This window comes from Zalophus californianus, chromosome 6 (assembly GCF_009762305.2).
Source record: "Zalophus californianus isolate mZalCal1 chromosome 6, mZalCal1.pri.v2, whole genome shotgun sequence".
Classification (NCBI taxonomy): Eukaryota; Metazoa; Chordata; class Mammalia; order Carnivora; family Otariidae; genus Zalophus; species Zalophus californianus.
The window spans coordinates 110,590,239-110,612,457 of record NC_045600.1 but is presented as its reverse complement, the minus strand read 5'-3'; the positions used below and the strand labels follow the sequence as shown (position 1 = coordinate 110,612,457).

Genomic DNA, 22,219 nt, shown 5'->3' with positions numbered 1-22,219 from the left:
TCAGGAGCACTTTTGTTTTTTTTTTTGTTTTTTTAAATAATTTTTTATTGTTATGTTAATCATCATACATTACATCATTAGTTTTTGATGTACTGTTCCATGATTCATTGTTTGTGCATAACACCCAGTGCTCCAGGTAGAACGTGCCCTCTTTAATACCCATCACCAGGCTAACCCATCCCCCCGCCCCCCTCCCCTCTAGAACCCTCAGTTTGTTTTTCAGAGTCCATCGTCTCTCATGGTTCGTCTCCCCCTCCGACTTCCTCCCCTTCATTCTTCCCCTCCTGCTATCTTCTTCTTTTTTTTTCTTAACATATGTTGTATTATTTGTTTCACAAGTACAGATCCGTGATTCATCAGTCCTGTACAATTCACAGCGCTCACCATAGCACACACCCTCCCCAATGTCTATCACCCAGCCACCCCATCCCTCCCACCCCCCACCACTCCAGCAACCCTCAGTTTGTTTCCTGAGATTAAGAATTCCTCATATCAGTGAGGTCATGTGATACATGTCTTTCTCTGATTGACTTATCTTACTCAGCATAACACCCTCCAGTTCCATCCACGTCATTGCAAATGGCAAGATCTCATTCCTTTTGATGGCTGCATAATATGCCATTGTGTATATATACCACTTCTTCTTTATCCATTCATCTGTCGATGGACATCTTGGCTCTTTCCACAGTTTGGCTATTGTGGACATTGCTGCTATAAACACTGGGGTGCACGTACCCCTTTGGATCCCTACATTTGTATCTTTGGGGTAAATACCCAGTAGTGCAATTGCTGGATCGTATGGTAGCTCTATTTTCAACTGTTTGAGGAACCTCCATATTGTGTTCCAGAGTGGTTGCACCAGCTTGCATTCCCACCAGAAGTGTAGGAGGGTTCCCCTTTCTCCGCATCCCCGCCAACATCTGTCATTTCCTGACTTGTTAATTTTAGCCATTCTGATGGGTGTGAGGTGGTATCTCATTGAGGTTTTGATATGGATTTCCCTGATGCCGAGCGATGTTGAGCACTTTTTCATGTGTCTGTTGGCCATTTGGATGTCTTCTTTGGAAAAATGTCTGTTCCTGTCTTCTGCCCATTTCTTGATTGGATTATTTGTTCTTTGGGTGTTGAGTTTGATAAGTTCTTTATAGATTTTGGATACTAGCCCTTTATCTGATATGTCATTTGCAAATATTTTCTCCCATTCTCTCGGTTGTCTTTTGGTTTTGTGGACTGTTTCTTTTGCTGTGCAAAAGCTTTTTATCTTGATGAAATCCCAATAGTTCATTTTTGCCCTGGCTTCCCTTGCCTTTGGTGATGTTTCTAGGAAGAGGTTGCTGCGGCTGAGGTCAAAGAGGTTGCTGCCTGTGTTCTCCTTTAGGATTTTGATGGACTCCTGTCTCACATTTAGGTATTTTAACCATTTGGAGTCTATTTTTGTGTGTGGTGTAAGGAAATGATCCAGTTCATTCTTCTGCATGTGGCTGTCCAATTTTCCCAACACCATTTGTTGAAGAGGCTGTCTTTTTTCCATTGGACATTCTTTCCTGCTTTGTCAAAGATTAGTTGCCCGTAGAGTGGAGGGGCCATTTCTGGGCTCTCGATTCTGTTCCATTGATCTATGGGTCTGTTTTTGTGCCAGTACCATACTGTCTTGATGATGACAGCTTTGTAATAGAGCTGGAAGTCTGGAATTGTGATGCCGCCAGCTTTGCTGTTCTTTTTCAACATTCCTCTGGCTATTCGGGGTCTCTTCTGGTTCCATACAAATTTTAGGATGATTTGTTCCATTTCTCGGAAAAGGTGCATGGTATTTTGATGGGGATCGCATTGAATGTGTAGATTGCTCTAGGTAGCACTGACATTTTCAGAATGTTTGTTCTTCCAATCCATGAGCATGGAACGTTTTTCCATTTCTTTGTGTCTTCTTCAACTTCTTTCATGAGTATTTTATAATTTTCTGAGTACAGATCCTTTGCCTCTTTGGTTACATTTATTCCTAGGTATCTTATGGTTTTGGGTGCAATTGGAAATGGGATCGACTCCTTGATTTGTCTCTTTTCGGTCTTGTTGTTGGTGTATAGGAATGCCACTGATTTCTGTGCATTGATTTTATAGCCTGCTACTTGACTGAATTCCTGTATGAGTTCTAGCAGTTTTGGGGTGGAGTCTTTTGGGTTTTCCATATACAGTATCATATCATCTGCAAAGAGTGAGAGTTTGACTTCCTCTTTGCCAATTTGGATGCCTTTTATTTCTTTTTGTTGTCTGATTGCTGTGGCTAGGACTTCTAATACTATGTTGAGTAGCAGTGGTGAGAGTGGACAACCCTGCCGCGTTCCTGACCTCAGGGGAAAAGCTCTCAGCTTTTCCCCATTGAGAATGATATTCGCTGTAGGTTTTTCATAGATGACTTTTATGATATTGAGGTAGGTACCCTCTATCCCTATACTCTGAAGAGTTTTGATCAAGAAAGGATGCTGTACTTTGTCAAATGCTTTTTCTGCATCTATTGAGAGGATCACATGATGCTTGTTCTTTCTTTTGTTAATGTATTGTATCACGTTGATTGATTTGCGGATGTTGAACCAGCCTTGCAGCCCAGGGATAAATCCCACTTGGTCATGGTGAATAATCCTTTCAATGTATTGTTGGATCCTATTGGCTAGTATTTTGGTGAGAATTTTGGCATCCATGTTCATCAAGGATATTGGTCTGTAATTCTCCTTTTGGATGGGGTCTTTGTCTGGTTTTGGGATCAAGGTAATGGTGGCCCCATAAAATGAGTTTGGAAGTTTTCCTCCCATTTCTATTTTTTGGAACCGTTTCAGGTGAATAGGTATTAATTCTTCTTTAAATGTCTGAAAGAATTCCCCTGGGAAGCCATCTGGCCCTGGGCTTTTGTTTGTTGGGAGATTTTTGATGACTGCTTCAATTTCCTTAGTGGTTATAGGTGTGTTCAGGTTTTCTATTTCTTCCCCTGGTTCAATTTTGGTAGTTGATACATCTCTAGGAATGCACCCATTTCTTCCAGGTTATCTAATTTACTGGCATAGAGTTGCTCATAATATGTTCTTATAATTGTTTGTATTACTTTGGTGTTGGTTGTGATCTCTCCTCTTTCATTCATGATTTTGTTGATTTGGGTCCTTTCTCTTTTCTTTTTGATAAGTCTGGCTAGGGGTTTATCAATCTTGTTAATTCTTTCAAAGAACAAGCTCCTAGTTTCGTGGATCTGTTCTACTGTTCTTTTGGTTGCTATTTCATTGATTTCCACTCTGATCTTTATGATTTCTCTTCTCCTGCTGGGTTTAGGCTTTATTTGCTGTTCTTTCTCCAGCTCCTTTAGGTGTAGGGTTAGGTTGTGTATATGAGACCTTTCTTGTTTCTTCAGAAAGGCTTGTATTGCTATATACTTTCCTCTCAGGACTGCCTTTGCTGCATCCCAAAGATTTTGAACAGCTGTGTTTTCATTTTCCTTGGTTTCCATGAATTTTTTTAATTCTTCTTTAATTTCCTGGTTGACCTATTCATTCTTTAGTAGGATGCTCTTTAGCCTCCATGTACTTGAGTTCTTTCCGACTTTCCTCTTGTGATTGAGTTCCAGTTTCAAAGCATTATGGTCTGAAAATATGCAGGGAATAATCCCAATCTTTTGGTACTGGTTGAGACCTGATTTGTGCCCTAGGATGTGATCTATTCTGGAGAATGTTCCATGGGCACTAGAGAAGAATGTGTATTCTGTTGCTTTGGGATGGAATGTTCTGAATATGTCTGTAAAGTCCATTTGGTCCAGTGTTTCATTTAAAGTCTTTATTTCCTTGTTGATCTTTTGCTTAGATGATCTGTCCATTTCAGTCAGGGGGGTGTTAAAGTCCCCCGCTATTATTGTATTGTTGTCCATGTGTTTCTTTGCTTTTGTTATGAATTGCCTTATATAATTGGCTGCTCCCACGTTAGGGGCATAGATATTTACAATTGTTAGATCTTCTTGTTGGATAGACCCTTTAAGTAGGATATAGTGTCCTTCCTCATCTCTTATTACAGTCTTTGGTTTAAAATCTAATTTGTCTGATATAAGGATTGCCACCCCAGCTTTCTTTTGGTGTCCATTAGCATGGTAAATGGTGTTCCACCCCCTCACTTTCAATCTGGGGGTGTCTGTGGGTCTAAAATGAGTCTCTTGCAGACAGCATATCGATGGGTCTTGTTTTTTAATCCAATCTGATAGCCTGTGTCTTTTGATTGGGGCATTGAGCCCATTTACATTCAGAGTAACTATTGAAAGGTATGAATTTAGTGCCATTGTATTGCCTGTAAGGTGATTGTGACCGTATATTGTCTGTGTTCCTTTCTGATCTATGCTGCTTTTGGGCTCTCTTTTTGCTTAGAGGACCTCTTTCAATATTTCTTGTAGGGCTGCTTTTGTGTTTGCAAATTCCTTTAGTTTTTGTTTGTCCTGGAAGCTTTTTATCTCTCCTTCTATTTTCAATGACAGCCTAGCTGGATATAGTATTCTTGGCTGCATATTTTTCTCATTTAGTGCTCTGAAGACATCATGCCAGTCCTTTCTGGCCTGCCAGGTCTCTGTGGATAGGTCTGTTGCCAATCTAATATTTCTACTATTGTAGGTTACAGATCTCTTCTCCCGAGCTGCTTTCAGGATTTTCTCTTTGTCTCTGAGACTCGTAAGTTTTACTATTAGATGTCGGGGTGTTGACCTATTTTTATTGATTTTGAGAGGGGTTCTCTGTGCCTCCTGGATTTTGATGCCTGTTTCCTTCCCCACATTAGGGAAGTTCTCTGCTATAATTTGCTCCAATATACCTTCTGCCCCTCTCTCTCTTTCTTCTTCTTCTGTGATCCCAATTATTCTAATGTTGTTTTGTCTTATCGTATCGCTTATCTCTCGAATTCTGCCCTCGTGATCCTGTAGTTGTTTATCTCTCTTTTTCTCAGCCTCTTTATTTTCCATCATTTGGTCTTCTATATTGCTGATCCTCTCTTCTGCCTCTTTTATCCTAGCAGTTAGTGCCCCCATTTTTTATTGCACCTCATTAATAGCCTTTTTGTTTTCGACTTGGTTAGATTTTAGTTCTTTTATTTCTCCAGAAAGGGTTTCTCTAATAACTTCCACACTTTTTTCAATCCCAGCTAGTATCTTTAAAGTCATGATTCTGAACTCTAGGTCTGACATCGTACTAATGTCAGTATTGAGTACGTCCCTGGCAGATGGTACTACCTCTTGTTCTTTTTGCCGAGCTGATTTTTTTCTCGTCTTGTCATTTTGCCAGAGGAGAACAGATGAATGAGAGAACAGAATGCTAACAGGTTAACAACGTCTCCAGCAAATATACTCTATACAAATCAGAAAAGACCTGAAACCAGGGGACAAGAAAGGGAAAGAAAGAAGAGAGAAAATAAAAAGGAAAAAGAAAAAGATAAAAACAAACAAAAACAGAACAAAACAAAAAAAACCAGAATATGATCAAATATGGTCAGGCTAGTGCATAGATCAGTGCCACACACTAGCTTTTGGGCATATTTTGGTCTGTTAGAAGAAAGTGCCTGCTAAAATTTTTAAAGGAAGAAAGACTTATATATGTACAAAATAAGGGTCGATACAATGAAGGGATGGCAGATGACTGTAAAGATGAAAATTATAAAAGATTTTATAAAAGGAATTGATAAGATAAGAAGTTGTTTTTTAAAAAGAAAGAAGAAGATTTAAAAAGTAAAAGAAAAAAAAGGAAAAAAAAAAGGGAGAGAATGTGATCAGGCAGGAGAATAGAACAAAGCCATACACTAGTGATTTAGGGTATATTTTGATCTGTTAGAAGAAATTGTATCTCAAAATTTTAAAGAGAGAACAACTTATATATATATATGCCAAAAATAAGGGTAACTACTATGAAGGGATAAAAATATGACTCTAAAAATGAAAAATAAAAAATTTTTTTTTAAAAAGGGATTGATAAGATGTGGTTTGAAAAAGGGAAAAAGAAAAATTCAAAAAAAAAAACAGTTAAAAAATTAACTTTGAAAAACTAATGAATTATGGTAAAAAAGCCATGAATTCTATGTGCAGTATTCCCCTAGCGCTGGAGTTCTCCCGTTCTCCTTGATCGGTAAACTTGGTCTTGGCTTGCTGGCTCTTCGCGCTGATCTTCTGGGGAAGGGGCCTGTTGCCGTGGTTCCCAAATGTCTTTGCTGGAGGCGGAATTGCCCCACCCTTGTGAGTCCGGGCTAAGCAAGCTGCTCGGGTTTGCTCTCAGGAGCTGTTGTTCCCTGCAAGCTCTCAGTACAGCTTTGGAGGACCAGGGTGAAAATGGTGGCCTCCCAATCTCCACCAGGAGGAGCTGAGAACTCGGGGCCCCGCTCCTCAGTGCGCCCCCAGAGAAAAGCAGTCACTCCCGTGTCCCCGGTCTCCGGCCGCACTCCGTGCTCACCCGGCCTGTGACCCAGCGTTTCTATGTCTGGCACCCGACCCCGTGTGGAGTCTCCAAACCCAGCAGATCCCTGCAGTGCGCTCCCGCGCCGCTCCTCCCCGGGAAGGAAGGGGGGTCTCCCCGGCTCTGCCGCTTGTTGGGTCCCTGCTGGGGGAGCCGTGGCCCGACTGGGCCGCGGATCACGGTTTATGGCAACCCCGAGCTGAGAGCCCGCGCCTCGGCTCCGTCTGTGCAGCCGGCTTCCCCGCTCCGATACCTGGGAGCTCTGCCGCACTCAGGCACCCCCGGTCTTTCTGTGACCCCAAGGGTCCTGAGACCACACTGTCCCGCGAGGGTTCCACCCCCCGCTTAGCCACTGGAGCGACGTCCCTCAGCGGAGCCGACTTCTAAAAGGTCCGATTTTGTGCTCCGCGGCTCTATCACTTGCCAGAAGCGGCCGACGGAGGCCCCCTCCCCCGCCGTCTATCCTCCCGAATATCGCCTCGGATTCACTTCTCCGCACGTCCTACCTTCCAGTAAGTGGTCGCTTCTCTGTTCAGAGTGTTGTTACTCTTCTTATCTTCGATCTCCTGTTGAGTTCATAGGTGTTCAGAATGGTTTGATCCCTATTCAGCTGAATTCCTGAGACCAGACGAAATCCGGGTCTCCTACTCCTCCGCCGTCTTGCTCCGCCCCAGGAGCACTTTTGTATAACCACTCATCCCAGGCTGTACTTCCATACCTTTCCAGGGGACTTGGGGCAGGACAGGGAGTGAAAGATTAGAGGAGGGAAGATTCTGGGTGTTCCCCTGTCTCAGAGGAAGGGCATTCCAAGTTGCCTGGTCTACTCCCAGATACTTATATAGCTCGTCCCCTCCCCTCTTTCGGGTGTCTGCCCAAAGCTGAAGCCTTCCCCGGTCTGCACAAAAGAGCCCATTTCTTTTTCTCCACAGCGCTTACTATCTCACAGACTGAGTATTCGTTTAAATGTCTCCATCCACCCACTAGACTACAAGCTTCATGAGATCACGGAGTTGGTTTTGTCCCTACTTTATTCCCCAGCATCTAGCGAGTGTTTGCTATATAATAAAAGCTTAATTTACTGAATTAATGAAAGATGTCCCATCATCCTGACAACTTATGAAATTTCAAGATAAACGGAAATAGTGCGAATTTAACAGATTCAAAAATGCCCAGACTCACTTTGGGAGCTTTTAAAAGTTAGTTTATGAGGGATTTACTAAAATCAGTTGTATTTTTCAATTTCTGTGTGATGCCCTCAAAATTTATTCTTATCGGATCGACACGAGGTATGGAAACAAAAAGTTTGTTGGTGCCTCTTGTTGCAAAAATGCAACACAAATTATATTTAGATGTTCAGATGCTTCTTTTCTTCACTGAGCTGGGTTCTAGTGGAACTAAAATGCAAAGAGGTACCCAATAAAATTCATTCTGGAATAAACTCTTAGTTATTAAATGGGCTCTGCTCTGAATGGAATAGAATAAATTCCCCCAGAGGGGAAATTATTCTTTGGGCTGCAATAATGGCAGGCCAGAGCAATATATAACCCCAGGGGCCAGAGGAATCTCTGCCAAGGGCTGGAAGTTTCCCACCCCTGCTCAGGAGAGTCTGTTTTAGGACACCCCACCCTGCTCGCACATACCTATGTAATTGGTCGTCCATAGCTGTGCCCACAACCGCTTCAAAACACCAACAATCTAGCCCAAATCCTTGCTCCTCCTGACCCGACTCAAAATTAATATTTGGGGAATGGGAGAGCATGTGTGTGTCTCTGTGTGTGCAACTCGTGTGTTATTTCACTTTGATAGTTTGCTTTGGCAAACTGCTCCCAGCTTGCAACGTTTTGACAGATTGAAGGCTACCAGGGCCTTTGGCAAACAAATCACACTCTCCCCTCCAAGCGGCGGGGGAGGCCACATTCCTACCAAGACTTTCCGATTCACCTTGCAGTAGAAATGACCCAACATTTCACACACAGGGGGAAAAAATGCCATCTCCCCAGTATTGTTCTAGATTTTAAACACTGCACCGTCTCATTTCCTCGGGTAGAAAATAACGCACATTGAAATTTGGCACAAGATTTACAGCATGGGGGGCACCTGGGTGGCTCAGTCCGTTAAGCGTCTGCCTTCGGCTCAGGTCCTGATCCCAGGGTTCTGGGATCGAGCCCCGCATCAGGCTCCCTGCTCAGCTGAGAGCCTGCTTCTCCTTCTCCCTTTGCTGCTCCCCCTGCTTGTACTCTCTCTGTCTCTCTCCCTGTCAAACAAATAAATAAATAAAAGATTTACAGCATGGAACTGGGGCTCCGCTCTGGGCTTCTGGATTGGCCTGGGTCAACCCCTCCCCACCCCCCACACCACCCATCCTCAGCTCCGGGTGTGTGGGGGGATCACATCACAGCCACCATGTACCTGGGATCACCTCAATAAACTCAACACCACTTGAGCATTATCAAGTAACAAAACAAGGAAAACACAAAAGAAAAAGAAAACAAAAAAACAACCAAAACCCAAAAATCTTACTTCTTTAGTTAGTATAACCCAAGAGATATTTGGGGAGCAACCTGGAAACTAATAAAACTATACTGACCTTAGCAAAAGAGAGCCAAAACCTTAGCACTAAAGTGAAATCTCCCCCTACTATGCTCCGGAGATGAAAAAGTTTTGCCCAGCATGCCTGTCACTACGTTCGGCCTTCCTCTGACGGCAGTTAAGAGTAGAGGCAGACAAGAGAGGGAGATGAGCTACAAATGACATTGGAAATGAAGACTGGATCGTTTACCATGGATCTCAACACTTACGGGTATAATTTCATTGAATCTCCACAACCATCCCACCAGACACTTTTATTACATACCACTCTGCAGGTGAGGAATTTGAGACACAGAGAGGCTAAGTCATTTATCAAAGGTCACACACACCTACTAAGTGGCAAAGGCTGATTTCGATGCCAGCAGTCAGACCCTTGGCCTGGACCCTCTTAACCACTGTGCTCCGGGGCCTCATTAACACAACACCCCTTTAAACCAAGCATTTGCATTTCATCACATCGATTTTCCTCCCCAGTCTTAGGGGGCTGTGGCTTCACACATTTGTTTTACTTTCTGTCATGCTTGCAAAAATAATCAGAAAGTAAGTACATGTGATAAAACCTAGTTTATGCAGCCTCACTAGAGAACCTTCGAAATTTTAAAATAATTGAAGCTAACCATTTCAATCCCAAACTTAAAAAAAAAAACAAAACTGCATTCTACTTATTTTCCTGCTTTCTTCTACAGAGCATGCTGAGCTTAAGTCACCTCTTTTGGATGGCTCAGAACAGCCTGAGTATCAAACCATTTGTGGGACACAAGGTGGTAGCCCTGGACCAGGGCAGGTTGAGAGGCGCAGACGCCTGGGGTGTTCTGAATCCGGTGGGCCCTCTGCTGTCTCCTCCCGGCCGTCAGGCACTGCTTACTGCGTTGTGGATGAGCCTGTGTCCTCCTAACTCGGCTCCCTTCAGCTCAGCCCTGGCCTCAGAACCAACCTGCAGCCAAAGCAAGACCAGCAGACTCGGGGAAAGGGCCCGCCTGGCTTTCGTGGGGTGAATGTTTCTGATTTGGAGCCTGGATTTACAGACACCTATTCTATGCATATTGGCTTTTATTGCTTATTTCCAGGTTCTCAACTCTTGCAGCCACTTGAGTTTTCTGGACCAGGGCCTCTGGAAAAGGGAGGTGTCTGTCACGGCCCGACTTTTTAAGACACAACACCCTTTGGTAAATTCCCCTCCTCGATGGTAGATTTCTTGAAGAGATGGTTTCTGATACAGCCTTGCAGCGAGCAGGCAGTCGACACAGCTCTGTCCCACCTCAGGGCCAATAAATAGCCAGTAGGTGCAAGAATGGAAGGATGGAATGAAGTGAGAGAGAAAGAAGAACCAGAGGGAGGGACGCACTGTCGGTCTCAGAAGAGAGGCAAAGTGCTGTCGTCAGCCACACTCCAACAATGAAAGGGTTTTCTAAGTGCATCCCAGAATTCTCTGTTGGGAAAATAGAAGAACTGGCAAAAGGAAGACAGTCCGAAAATGAGGATTTCCACAAGTTGGTAGTCACAGGATCTAGCCCCTGAGGCCTAACAACCCACTTGGGTCCATATGGAATGGGTCGCTGGCAGCCCAGTGATCACACCTTGACTCCATTGAACCCCTTTTGGTACAGAATGTTCTAGCAAATCCCACAGTCAAGTACTGAGTGATGAGGACATGATCCAGGTGCAGGGCTGTGCCAGGCAGAAAGAAAAATCAATACTGTTTGAATGCCTGCCATCATTTTATAGGTAGGGGTTTGCCAGGGCAGTCCTCCAAAAAACAATTTTATTTCCTCTCTTCTCTGCCTACCATTCAGATGGCTCTCCTACCAAGCTTCCCATAAAAGATTCTTCCCCGGTTCTTCCCTGGCACCCTCATACTTTCCTGCTGCCACCAGAAGACTCGTGCTCCTACAGAGTCAACCATGTTCCCAAACCTGCTTATGCCGGGGGCTTCGTAAGTACCTACAAATATTCAAATAGTGCACAAGCCCACGAAACAGAGCACAAAACGAGTAGTTGTTAGCTGTTTCTACAAAAATGAAGCTGAATGCTTTGGAAAGACTCAATAAGGCAAGTAGCCAAGAAAAAAAAAAAAACTGCTGGCAAATTAGGTGTGGAGGAGACAACTGTAAATGATTAGGGGCAAAAATAATAAAAATTGAGAATCATCTGAACTCGGATTGCTTCGTGAATGTCTTTAAATTCTCACTCCACGTTAAAGAAAACCCAAATGGAAACCTTAGATAATGCTTATGGGTGTGGTCTGTGCAAGGACAATCAAGGGCTCATGCTCAAAGAAAAGTCCTTGGCCCCACATCAAAAAATAGTGAGTGAATGTACATGTGCTTTAAGTTAAAAATAAGCTGTTAAAGGTGTGTATCATTTGTATGATTTTCTGCTTTAATCTGCTTTTGTAATTAACAATCCTCATCAGGAAAGAAAAATGCTCTACTTTCTTTTACACAAAAGGTAATTATTAATGTATTCATTCAATATTCAACAAATATTTCCTAAGCATCAACTGGGTAGTGGTTTAGATGAGGGCTACCCAAAGTCTCTCCAGCCTTATTAACACCGTGCAGTTCAATACTAATAATCAAAGCTGGGCCCCTCTCTTTCTCCTCCCCCTCCCTCCTCCCACCTTCCCCCCCCACCTCCACCCGCTCCCACACCCTCTCCCCTGATCCCCCTCCCCTCTCCCCTCCCCTTTCCCTCTTCCCCCCTCCCTCTCCTTTCCACTTCTTCCTCCTCCTCCTCCTCTTTCTTGTCTTCTTCCTTCCCCTATTTTCCCCTCTCCTGCCCCATTTCTTGGTCACTGGCATAGGGACACGGATTGAGCCCACAATCCTTCCCAATGCCCACATAGTTCTCGATCCCGGAGGGGAGTCTCCATTTTCACTGATCCATCATACCTCAAACATCACTATTTTGGGCATTCTCATACAAACACATCTTCTCAACCCACTTATTTTTTCCTTTCTGTATTCAGAATCTTTTTCAGTTGCCCCCAAAACGGCCACCTTTCTCTTTCTCATTTCCAGTTCCTTCTGGTTGTATTTCTAAGTGAAGTAGCTGACAGGCATTACAGTGATATTACTTTACTGAAGTGTATATCATGGCAAAGAAAAGCTTTACATTTCAGAAGACTAAAACCAGACACTTGACCTAAGGCCATCAACCTGTAAACCCCTTAAAACAATCCAGAACCCTACTTCATAAGATCTATAAAAATCACCATCTACCTCTGTAATCTCTCTAATTACATCTGCATTCCTTCAAAACCTACCATTCAAAATAAGGTTCACCGAGTCAACGTTGTTTCCTGCCAACTTAACCACTTGTCTGGCATTTTCAACCGTTTTGTTTTCCTCTGTGTTTTCATTTCAAATATCAGCGCTGTCGACTATACTAAAGCATACTGCAAGGTACAAAATGAGCCCCTGACCAAGCAGACCGGCTCGAGAGAGATTTTTGTTGGCTGGCCATCATGGTAGGTGGTCCTCACCACTTGCTGTACTGATTCTACAGAAAATTGTGTTTGCTTCCACTCAATCACTAAACAAACACATAAAGTTGTCACTGTGCATATATATATATATATTTATATAAATATATGTATCTATATATATATATTTTAAGGTGCACCATTTGGAGCAAGACTTTAAGAAATGTATGTACTTCTGTTTCATTTAGTATCTTTTCCTCATTAATCTATAACAGGTGAAAAAGACTCCCTAACGTAGCCTTGACCAACCGTTTGGCCCAAATGGATTTTCCTTGCCCTGAATTTGGCACGGCATCCAGGCTTGTCCCATGTTCAATGACAACTCACTAACAAACTCTATCAAGAGTTAAAGTTTTAGTGTTGTTTTTTTTTTTTTTTTTCCTGCCCCTGGGTTTAACAGTGATTCTTTTTATGACTGCAGACTCTGAGCAGGGCAGAGATATTCTTACTATGTTATTACTCAGGGCTTCTCTGTCTTTTTCAATGAGGGAGAAGCTGGCTTTCTGTTTCTTTGTGGCTTGGCAAAAACCGGGGAGGGATTTTTAAAACAAAATCTCTGCCTATCAGAATTGCGAATCCCCTTAAATGGTTTTTCCTCTCGGGGATTTTCTTGGCAGCTAACTTCTAATTTTGACTGTTTTCTCTTTAGGTAGAGAAATCCTCCAGCTTTTCCAACTGATCTTTATGCATTTGGTTGCCTTGAAAAATATTAACAAGCCCTTAATATTTGTGTGTGTGCATCTGTGTATCATCTACCAATGTTATCAAAGACATCTTGCTCTTAAATTAAACATAGCCCTTTCCCCAAGAACATTTTCTAAAGCATTTATACAAAAGTCACTCTAGTTTTGTTTTTTGGGTTTTTTTTTTCAGATTAAAATAGATTTACAAGGCCTTAGAAACAGAATGCAAAATGGTTTATGAGAACCTGGCTTATGAAGAAGGAGACCTCATGGAAAGCTCCAGCTGAGCCCTTGCAAAGAATTACCCATCCTCAGAGCTCACATTTGCTCTCTCCTTAGAGCAGAACTCTTGAAGAAATGTCCAGCTGAGTGGCCCTGTTCAAACAACCCCTTCGGAAGGACCCAAATGCTGGAGGCCTGGCAAGACTTCCAGAGTTCCATCCCAAGGGTAGCAAGACCACATCTAGCTTTCCACTACTCCTACCCTGCTCATTTCTAACCTGTGGGCACTTTCTCCAAAGAGAATGCACAGCCTGGAGGGAAGCCCACCAGGCCTCCCTCGAAGAAAGATGGCTTCCAACTACCAATCAGGTCATTACAAGAGGTTCATTGTTTTTGCAGGGGCATCAGTTGAAATTCCATCAAGAAGAAAACTGCAAAATGGAGTTCTCCCAAGTCATGGCCTTCCTTGTGCAGCCTCGGTTGCCACATTTTTGAGGATCCTCAGTCCTTGCAGGGGCCTTTCTGATGGTGGCCAGACTTTCACTTGCTTTCCACATGGTGAACCCACCTTTGGTCACCCGCTGCTCTTTTCAATCCAGTTCATTATATGACTGTGACCACTTCTCTGTCTCCCATTGGGTCCTGGTGCTCAAATATGTTCTGAACTGACCCAGTGACCCAACTGCATCACTCACTCCCCTGTGGTTAGACAGAAGAATATCAGAGCTTCTACAAAGAGGATACATAGCTCATGTCTTGAAATACCTTTTAAACTACTTTTCAAACTATGGTTTAAGAATACAAACATACTGATTTAGATTAGTTACCAAATTCTAACTCTGAACAGATCTGGGCTGCCCTGTGAATGGCTGGATTTTGCAGAAGCTTCAGGATGGAGCTTTTCCTGACTTCTTTGACTCTTTGTGACACACTTGTGAATGACATTAATGAAGAAGGTTGTAGCTCTGCACGGGTCTTTGGATTTCAGGCCTGCACATGTCTGTTCATGTAAAATTATACAAGCAACTACAGACTAAAGCTCACACACACACACACACACACACACACACACACACACACAAACACACACACTACACTCAATTAAATGCCAGGCGTTGGCCTAAGAGCATCTGCCCAGCAAATCCTCTAGCTCTCTAGTTGGGCAATCATATGTGGCACCACCATAATAACATATTATAGACCATTTTATTTTTTATTGTAAGCTCTAAGCATTTAGGGCTAATGTATAGTATAAGAAAAAAAGTACAAGATATCCTTAGTGACTCAACTTTTAAACAAAACCTTCTTCCTTCCCTGCTTTCTAGATTCTGAGTCTATTTAGAGAGTCTCTTGAGATAGCAAGACGAAGTTCCTCAAGGAACTGCAATTGCTTACCTGTAGGGATCAAGATTCTTTTAATACTACGCAGCCAAGACAAGCACAGAACAATCCAGATGCTGAGGCTGATATATGAGCTATCATCCATAAATCCTGATTTTAAAAGTTGGTGTTTATCAAAACAGACCCATTGAGCTCATAATGTGTAAATGTTACAGATTCAAACTTAGGAAATAAATTTATCTTGATAAAATACTGCCATTGACCATTTTGTATATCGAGTTTTTACATAGCATTTGGACTGGAATTTTTAAAAGGATCCATCAGCACAGAGAAAAGTTTGGGGGCAACTGGGTGGCTCAGTCAGTTAAGTGCCTACCTTCGGCTCAGGTCATGATCCTGAGGTCCTGGGATCGAGTCCCACATCAGGCTCCCTGCTCAGTGGGGAGTCTGCTTCTCCCTCTACCTCTCCCCCAGCTCGTGCTCTCTTGCACACTCTCTCAAATAAATAAAAATAAAATAAAATTTAACAAAATAAAAAATTTTTTTAAATTAAAAAAAAAAAGTTTGAAAACAGCCTCGGTGGCACGGACAACAGTTCCAGAGCACTAAGGTCTCTTCCCAACCCCACACTCAAGCAATGTGCATCCAGGAGTTGGCTGCATGGTCTTCTTATGCACGAAACAGAGATACTGCTACTTGTTCTATTTACCTCGCCTGGTTGATATCAGGATCAAATAAAAAAATGCAGGTGAAGGTCAAGATGTTCTGAGCAGAAGGAACCAGAGAGGTCACTTTTTAAGCACACTAGGTCAATTAAGTCAAGATCGGTACTGATGTGGCCAGAGGACACAAACTATCTGAAGTTCTCCAGGTAATTCTAGTGTGCAGCCAGGATAAATATCCATAGATCCAGGAACATCTTTACTCAAAAACAAAAATCTGAATCCTGGAGGTCTCCTGGGAAATAGCAGACCACAGGGTAGCAGCCAAGCCTCTTGGACCTCAGTCCGAGCCCCTCTTCCCGCAGCACACAGCTCCCTAGGCCTCAGCGGTCCCTGTGAAGAGCAAACTCACCACACATATGTACGGAGTATATCAAAGAGATCACTGACATGCAGACCCATGAGGCTAGTTACTATAAAGACTATACAGTAAAAGGCAAATATCGAATTTCCTATTTTCCTGTTTTCATTTTTAAAAGGTTCTCCACTTACCTGAGAGACCCCATGAAATGAGAAAACATGATGCTGGGCGTCCGGGAAGAGGCAAGGGCTCCTCTAAGATGTTACCAATTTTCCGCAGATGGGAGTGGTGTCCAACTCCTGTAGAAGGAACAACAATACTATTTTCAGCATCGTTTGCTTAGGAAGATCCTAGAGCCTAAGTGGGCCGATGAAACCAGAAGCGAGTAAATGGAAGACATTAAAACAAAAATGCCACTGCCCAGTTGTGGTTACAAGATTTCCCAATCGAAATCTGATTATGTATGCACATGAGGTAACAAATTTATGGGACATTCATCACAGGGATTGATCCATAAAAGATGTTCAATAAATTACTATTAGTACGATTATCTCAGAGTCCGGCTAATAGAGTTGGCATTGGGGCTAAAGATGGCGTTGGAAATCTAGCTCCCTCTATTAAAGGTCACGTGACCATAGGAAAGTCATTTCACCTCTGTGTGTCTTGGTTTCCCCAACTGTACCCTAGAGCTAAAAATACTGCCTAACAATAAAAAGAAACAGACTGATACATGCTACAGTGTGACAAACCTTGAAGACATTACCCTAAGTGAAAGAAGCCAGCCACAAGAGGCTACATACTGCAGGATTCCATTTATAGGAAATGTTCAGAACAAGAAAATCTATAGAGACAAAAAATACATTAGTGGTTGCCAGGGTCAGGAAGGTGGGGAGGAACTAACGGGAGGTATGAGGTTTCCTCCTGGGGTGACAAAAATGTTCTCCAATTACACTGTTGTGATGGCCACACAATCCTGTGAATGTATTAACAACCATTTAATCGTAGATGTTAAATCGGTGAAGGGTATGCTATGTAAATTATATCTCAATGACACTGCTTAAAAACGAGGCCTGAAGAACTGCCACAGGTGGTGGGGAATTGGTGAGCAGACGCCCGTGCTGTGCTCAGCCCAGTGCCTGGCACCGAGCGACATCCGTCCCCAAGTCGCTCTGCTGATATCGATGTAAGAGGTCAAGCGACACTTCAAATGTGTGATCACGGTAAAAACAGGACAGCAGAACCCCTCACCGACAAATACCCCTTTACTCAGAAGCCTTTACTAGACAGAATGCCTGAACACTGTCAAATGAGCCAACAGTTTCAAAGGTAAATTATAAACAGCATCAGAAAGCCTGGGATGGGAGGAGAGGCTTGGTTGGAATGTAGTAGAACTCGGGCAGAAAACCTATGGCCCAGCCTCCCCCCCTCCTGCACCTCCTTTCAGGGAAAGGCATCTAAATGAAGCAAGGTTTCAAGGCGTGCCCCGGGGTCCTCTCCAATAAAGCCAGTTTTCCAAAATCACTGGTTTCCACATTCTTCCCAGGACTTCAAATTTCCTTCCTACTAGAAAGGGAGTAGGGTGTGGAGGGGAGGGGGAGATAAATTATAAGGACTTAAGGAAAGACAGTAATGAGAATCAGAACATTCCATTTCCAGGAAAAAAATAATCAAGATTTTAAAAGTTACCACCAGCCCTTTCTGGGGGCTATTAAGAAAGTAAAGCCTCTTAACTGTAATCACCCCTAATTAGCCATCAGCAACTCATGAAATTACTCATGGCATTGAAGACCCTCAAAGTCTTGGGTCTCAGCCAGAAGTTACACTGAGATCCACCAGGAAGAAGGCCAACAAGTGTAAATTGAAACAGTTATAACTCCTCTGAATCTAAGGCATTGTCTTGCTCTTGGCTGGGCAGTGGGTATATGCGAAGATAGGATTTGACTCGGGAGGAGGGCAAAATCTTTGCCGAGCTCCTTAGTAATAATCAACTCATCAATAATTATTTACTTATTATGAGATTCGAGGAAAGGACAAGTCAGTGCTGGGTCTGGCTTTATAATCTAGCTTTGGTGGATAAGATTTAGGGACATGGAATTGTCTGAGAAAAGGACAGTGTCATCTAGGACGGCATAGGGTAAAGAGTGTTATACAGAGACCCCACGCACAAATCAAGCTAGTTCAAAAGAAGAATCACGATAGAGGGCTGGTCAGACATCAGCAAGGAAGATGGGACGTAAAATCAGCCTTTAGTACATGCAGGTTATGAAGGAACAAACCCGAGCATCTGGTAAAAGTGTACACACTGTAACCCGCACAACCTAGGTGTGAGACCAACATGCTCATTCATGAACCAGCTGACCTTTGGCATTACCACTCTTGTCTCTCAATTTCCTCATCTGTGAAGTGGGGATCCTGTTTGGAGCTACCCACAGGGTTGTTCTGAGTATTAAATATTTGTTAAGATTGCACGAACTGGGTGCTAGACACACACACACACGGCCCCACAGCCATGGTCCCTGTCCCCAGGGAACTTTGAGTCTAGATGCTGGAGGACTATACACTTTAAACAAACTGAAACAGAAGTAAAATGACAATTGTGATAAGCGCCAGGAAGCAAGTCTAAGGTGCCTCAGAAAGTATACCGGGCAGTGGTCAGGGAAGGGTCCCTCTGAGGAAGTGACCGTTATCCTGGGGTTTGATGGGTAAGCAGGTGTCAGTCAGGTGCGGAGGGGGACATCGCAGGAGGAGGGAGCCCCGGGTGCGCAGGCGTGGGAGGAACTGGGAGGAAGAAGGAAGCAGTGTGGCACAACATGGCAATGGAAGGCGAATGTGGGAGGACCTGACCCTCTATCGAGAGCTATAAACCCCCAGGATGGGCTAAATGAATGGCTGAGGGCATGAGGGAAAGAGAAGTGCTAGTGACGGCTCCCCCCAGATTTCCGGTGGGTGGAAGTAGCAAAACAAGGTACCACCTGAGGTTTTCTGGCTCTGTCAGGGAAGGAAGGGCAATGTGGAAGAAAGGAGGTGTGCTGCAAAGCAATGGTTTCCAAATCTGACAAGAAGTCAGCCAGAAAAACAGCTTACATTATCAACACAATTTGAAAGATTTATAGCCACTGCTAAGAACCATGGACCCCATCCTCTCTGTGCATTTTGCCTTCAGATATTTGCTGATAATAGAATGAAGCCACCATGATTAGCGCGTCATCTTAAAATAGCGTTTCTTTCATCTTTATCTTATGCTTTTATTTTGAGAGAGAGCATGCGTGAGCGGGGGGGGGGGGGGCGCGAGGGAGAGAGAGAGAATCCCAAGCAGACTCCACACCCAGCATGAAGCCAAATGTGGGGCCCCATCTCACAATCCTGAGATCACGACCGGAGCCGAAATCGAGAGTCAGAAACTTAACCGGCTGACCCACCCGGGCGTCCCAATCTCATCCTTTGAAGATGTGTATTTGGTGTGTAGGTTTTATGTAGTCACATCACACATTGGTTAAAAAAGGATAACCAAACAGTACACGGGACTTATACGTGTAAACATTTTTTACTGATGGAGGGTGCAATGAAAACAACTTTTTGGAGGCCACTAGCCTAGAATGTTTTTTGACCAACTTCTTAGTCAGACTTGGCTCACTACTTTTATCTCACGATATGGTTGATGAGCTTGTCCGGAAGAGCTGGGAGCAGCTCAGCTATTTCCTGCTGTTCACTTGTGCGTCCATGATTACTATTGTGCTAAATCAGTTCCGCTTTTCAAACTGTGGGTCACAACCCCTTAGTCTGTCATGGAATCAATTTTGTGGGTCATGACCTGCACTTTTTTTTTTTTTAACAATTTATTTATTTATTTTAGGGGCGTGAGGAGCAGAGGGAGAGAGAGCATCTCAAGCAGACTCCCTGCCAAGGGGGGAGCCCAACCCAAGGCTCGATCTCACAACCCTGAGATCACAATCCAAGCCAAAATCAAGAGTCTGAGGCTTAACCAAATGAGCTACCCAGGTGCCCCATAACCTGCACTTTTTAAGATGAAAGAGAAAAGAACGAAAGAGCAGAGAAATGCACTGGTGTCCGTCGCACACAGGGAGGGTAACCATGTCTCGCTACGGCTCACGGAATTGTTTGAATGCCCTTGCTCAGGAAGACCAGAAGGCACGGCAGGGTTCTACCTGACCAGGGGGAATAAAATCATGAAGATGAGGCAAAGCCACATTATCCAAACCCCTGAAAAGCCGCACCAGCAGAATTTTGATGAGAGGCCAAGAAAGAGCCGTTGTAGGTTCTGGACCAGGGAGGTTTGATGAAAGTGAGGTTTCCCGAAAATTCGTCTGGCAATACTGTGCCGAGCTAGCGAGCTGAGTAAACATGCTATCTGTGGAGCCCATTCTGCTTTTTGAGGTTTGCTTCTGTTGATTTATAACTTTTCTTGACAGTGATCAAAAAATCCAACAATCTAGTTTCTGTTAGGACATATGCTCCCTGGGGGATGGAGGCCCGACCCTGTCTCCTTTCCACAAAAATCCTGCAGGAAGGCTGAACAGTCGCCTGGTTCGGGTCAGGCTCACGGCACAGTCCCCACACACCAGGAGGAAGAGGCAGGGGGTTCCAAGGCCCAGTAAGGTGGAGACGGAAAGGGGAGCCATGACAGGTCTAACCCGGGGCAGAAAATGCCTCCCAACCCCAGAAGAGGCCACTGTGCCCTGGACAGTGGCGCTATCCTGCTGCCTCTTCCCCACAGGCCCACCTCTGAGGATCGTTCCTGCCCCTTCTCCTCATGGCCTGACCAGAACTCCTGGAAAAACCCACCCGATTTCTGCGTACCCCGGAAGTGAAGGATCTGCTCAGTTTCTTGTGTGTGGGTTCCGAGAGGCCACACCCCAGGTCCAGGGGTCCAGTTCCACCTCCCCGCCTTCCCCCCACACCCGGGCTTCTCCCTCTGGAACTCCCATAATGTAAAGCAACCACCCGCTTAGACAAAAGCCACACTCCCTGGGGCAGTGGACAGGATGCACTGCCACAAGAATGAGGACCAGAGATTTTAGGAGGCAGTTCCAGACCCCAGATCAGCACCCCGTACCATGTGTTGGGGGCAAGTCTCAGAACCTGCCCTTTCCTTTATGAAAGCCACCCCCTTGAAGGTCCTGACAGAACGAGAGCCTCCACACCGGGCCTACGTTCCACCTTATCCTGTCTTTACCAACATCACCAACACCTCTTCTTGCTCTGCCACCATTTCTGCCAATTTTCTTCCCCCAGAACTGTGGCCGGCCGTTTGCAGTGCCCCCTACCTGACATTCCAGTTGTCGGTGGACAAAAGTACCAGGATGTAGTCTCCCAACATCAGTGTTCAACCCACGACTGTCTTCCATTATCAGTCAAGGGGAAGAAGAGTCAGGAACCAGCTTTTACTAAGCACCTGATATGGGACATGAATCATATGATTTAATCCTCACAATAAACCTGAGGCCACACGGTGGGTGGAGGGTAGGCCTGGGACTTGAGCACAGATCACCGACACCAGAGCTGGTCCTCTTTTCATTCTGTTAGACTCACTGCCTCCCACCTAGCAGAGATTCATGCTCAGCTAGACATTTAGTAAATAAGTGAATGGACGGATGGATGGATGGATGCTCTCCTAAGGGGTTGGGTGTGCCTCACGGATTTGCTGGCAGATGAAACACTTCAGGACATGATTGTTTACTGTGCCATGAACATCGTCTAGAGCAAAGTGAGCCAAGATGAGTGACTTAATAATCTATTATTTCAGATAATAATAATCATGAGGCTAAGGATATTAGCAAACATCTACTGAGTGGCTACCATGTGCCAAATGGCATTCTCCATGCTTGACATACATTACCTCATTTCATCCTCACAACAGTCTCATGAAGGGAGTACCATTGGGAAATGGAGGTACAGAGAAGTTAAGTCACTTTTCCAAGCCACCCAGTGAGTAGGTAAGGGAGTTAGGATTCAATCCAGGCAGCCCGAGCCCAGATTTTATGCACTAGATCATCGTTTGACACTGCCTTCTACCCTCATCTGCGCAGGGCTGGCTTAAATGATCAGAGCAGAGACGTGTGACTTTCACTTCTTAGAAAACAGGGCCCACGTCTGATTTCTCTCTGCTCTTGCTGATACTTGATCAGTGGCTGCAAACTGCCCTAGAACCAGAAGGAAGGTGCTGACCCACCACAGACCTGTGCTGCCTCCACAGAGGAGCCGACCTTCCCAAGCCCTCTGGTGGCTGTCATCACACCCCACAGCCCTTGCAGGAAATCCGGTCCCAGGCAGCAAGGTATTCCAGGCCAAGACCCGAGGAGCCCCCGGCCAGGTCACATTTCTAGCCTCTTCCAGCTGGGCGAAGCCAGCCAGTAAAACGTTCCCCTCTCCATCTTCTGTGCTCCCTCTTGCGTCCTACCCCCTTGCAG

General features: G+C 44.4%; 1 protein-coding gene across 2 annotated transcripts in view; it reads right to left on the bottom strand.

Moving 5' to 3' along the window:
- THSD4 (thrombospondin type 1 domain containing 4) overlaps positions 1 to 22,219 on the bottom strand; it is a 581,008-nt gene that overhangs the window by 542,437 nt on the left and 16,352 nt on the right. For both annotated transcript variants that reach the window (XM_027572149.2, XM_027572150.2), the window contains exon 2: positions 15,983 to 16,090. In XM_027572149.2, the coding sequence (XP_027427950.2) occupies positions 15,983 to 16,011 (29 nt within the window). In that variant the 5' untranslated portion in view covers positions 16,012 to 16,090. The remainder of the gene's footprint in view (positions 1 to 15,982; positions 16,091 to 22,219) is intronic.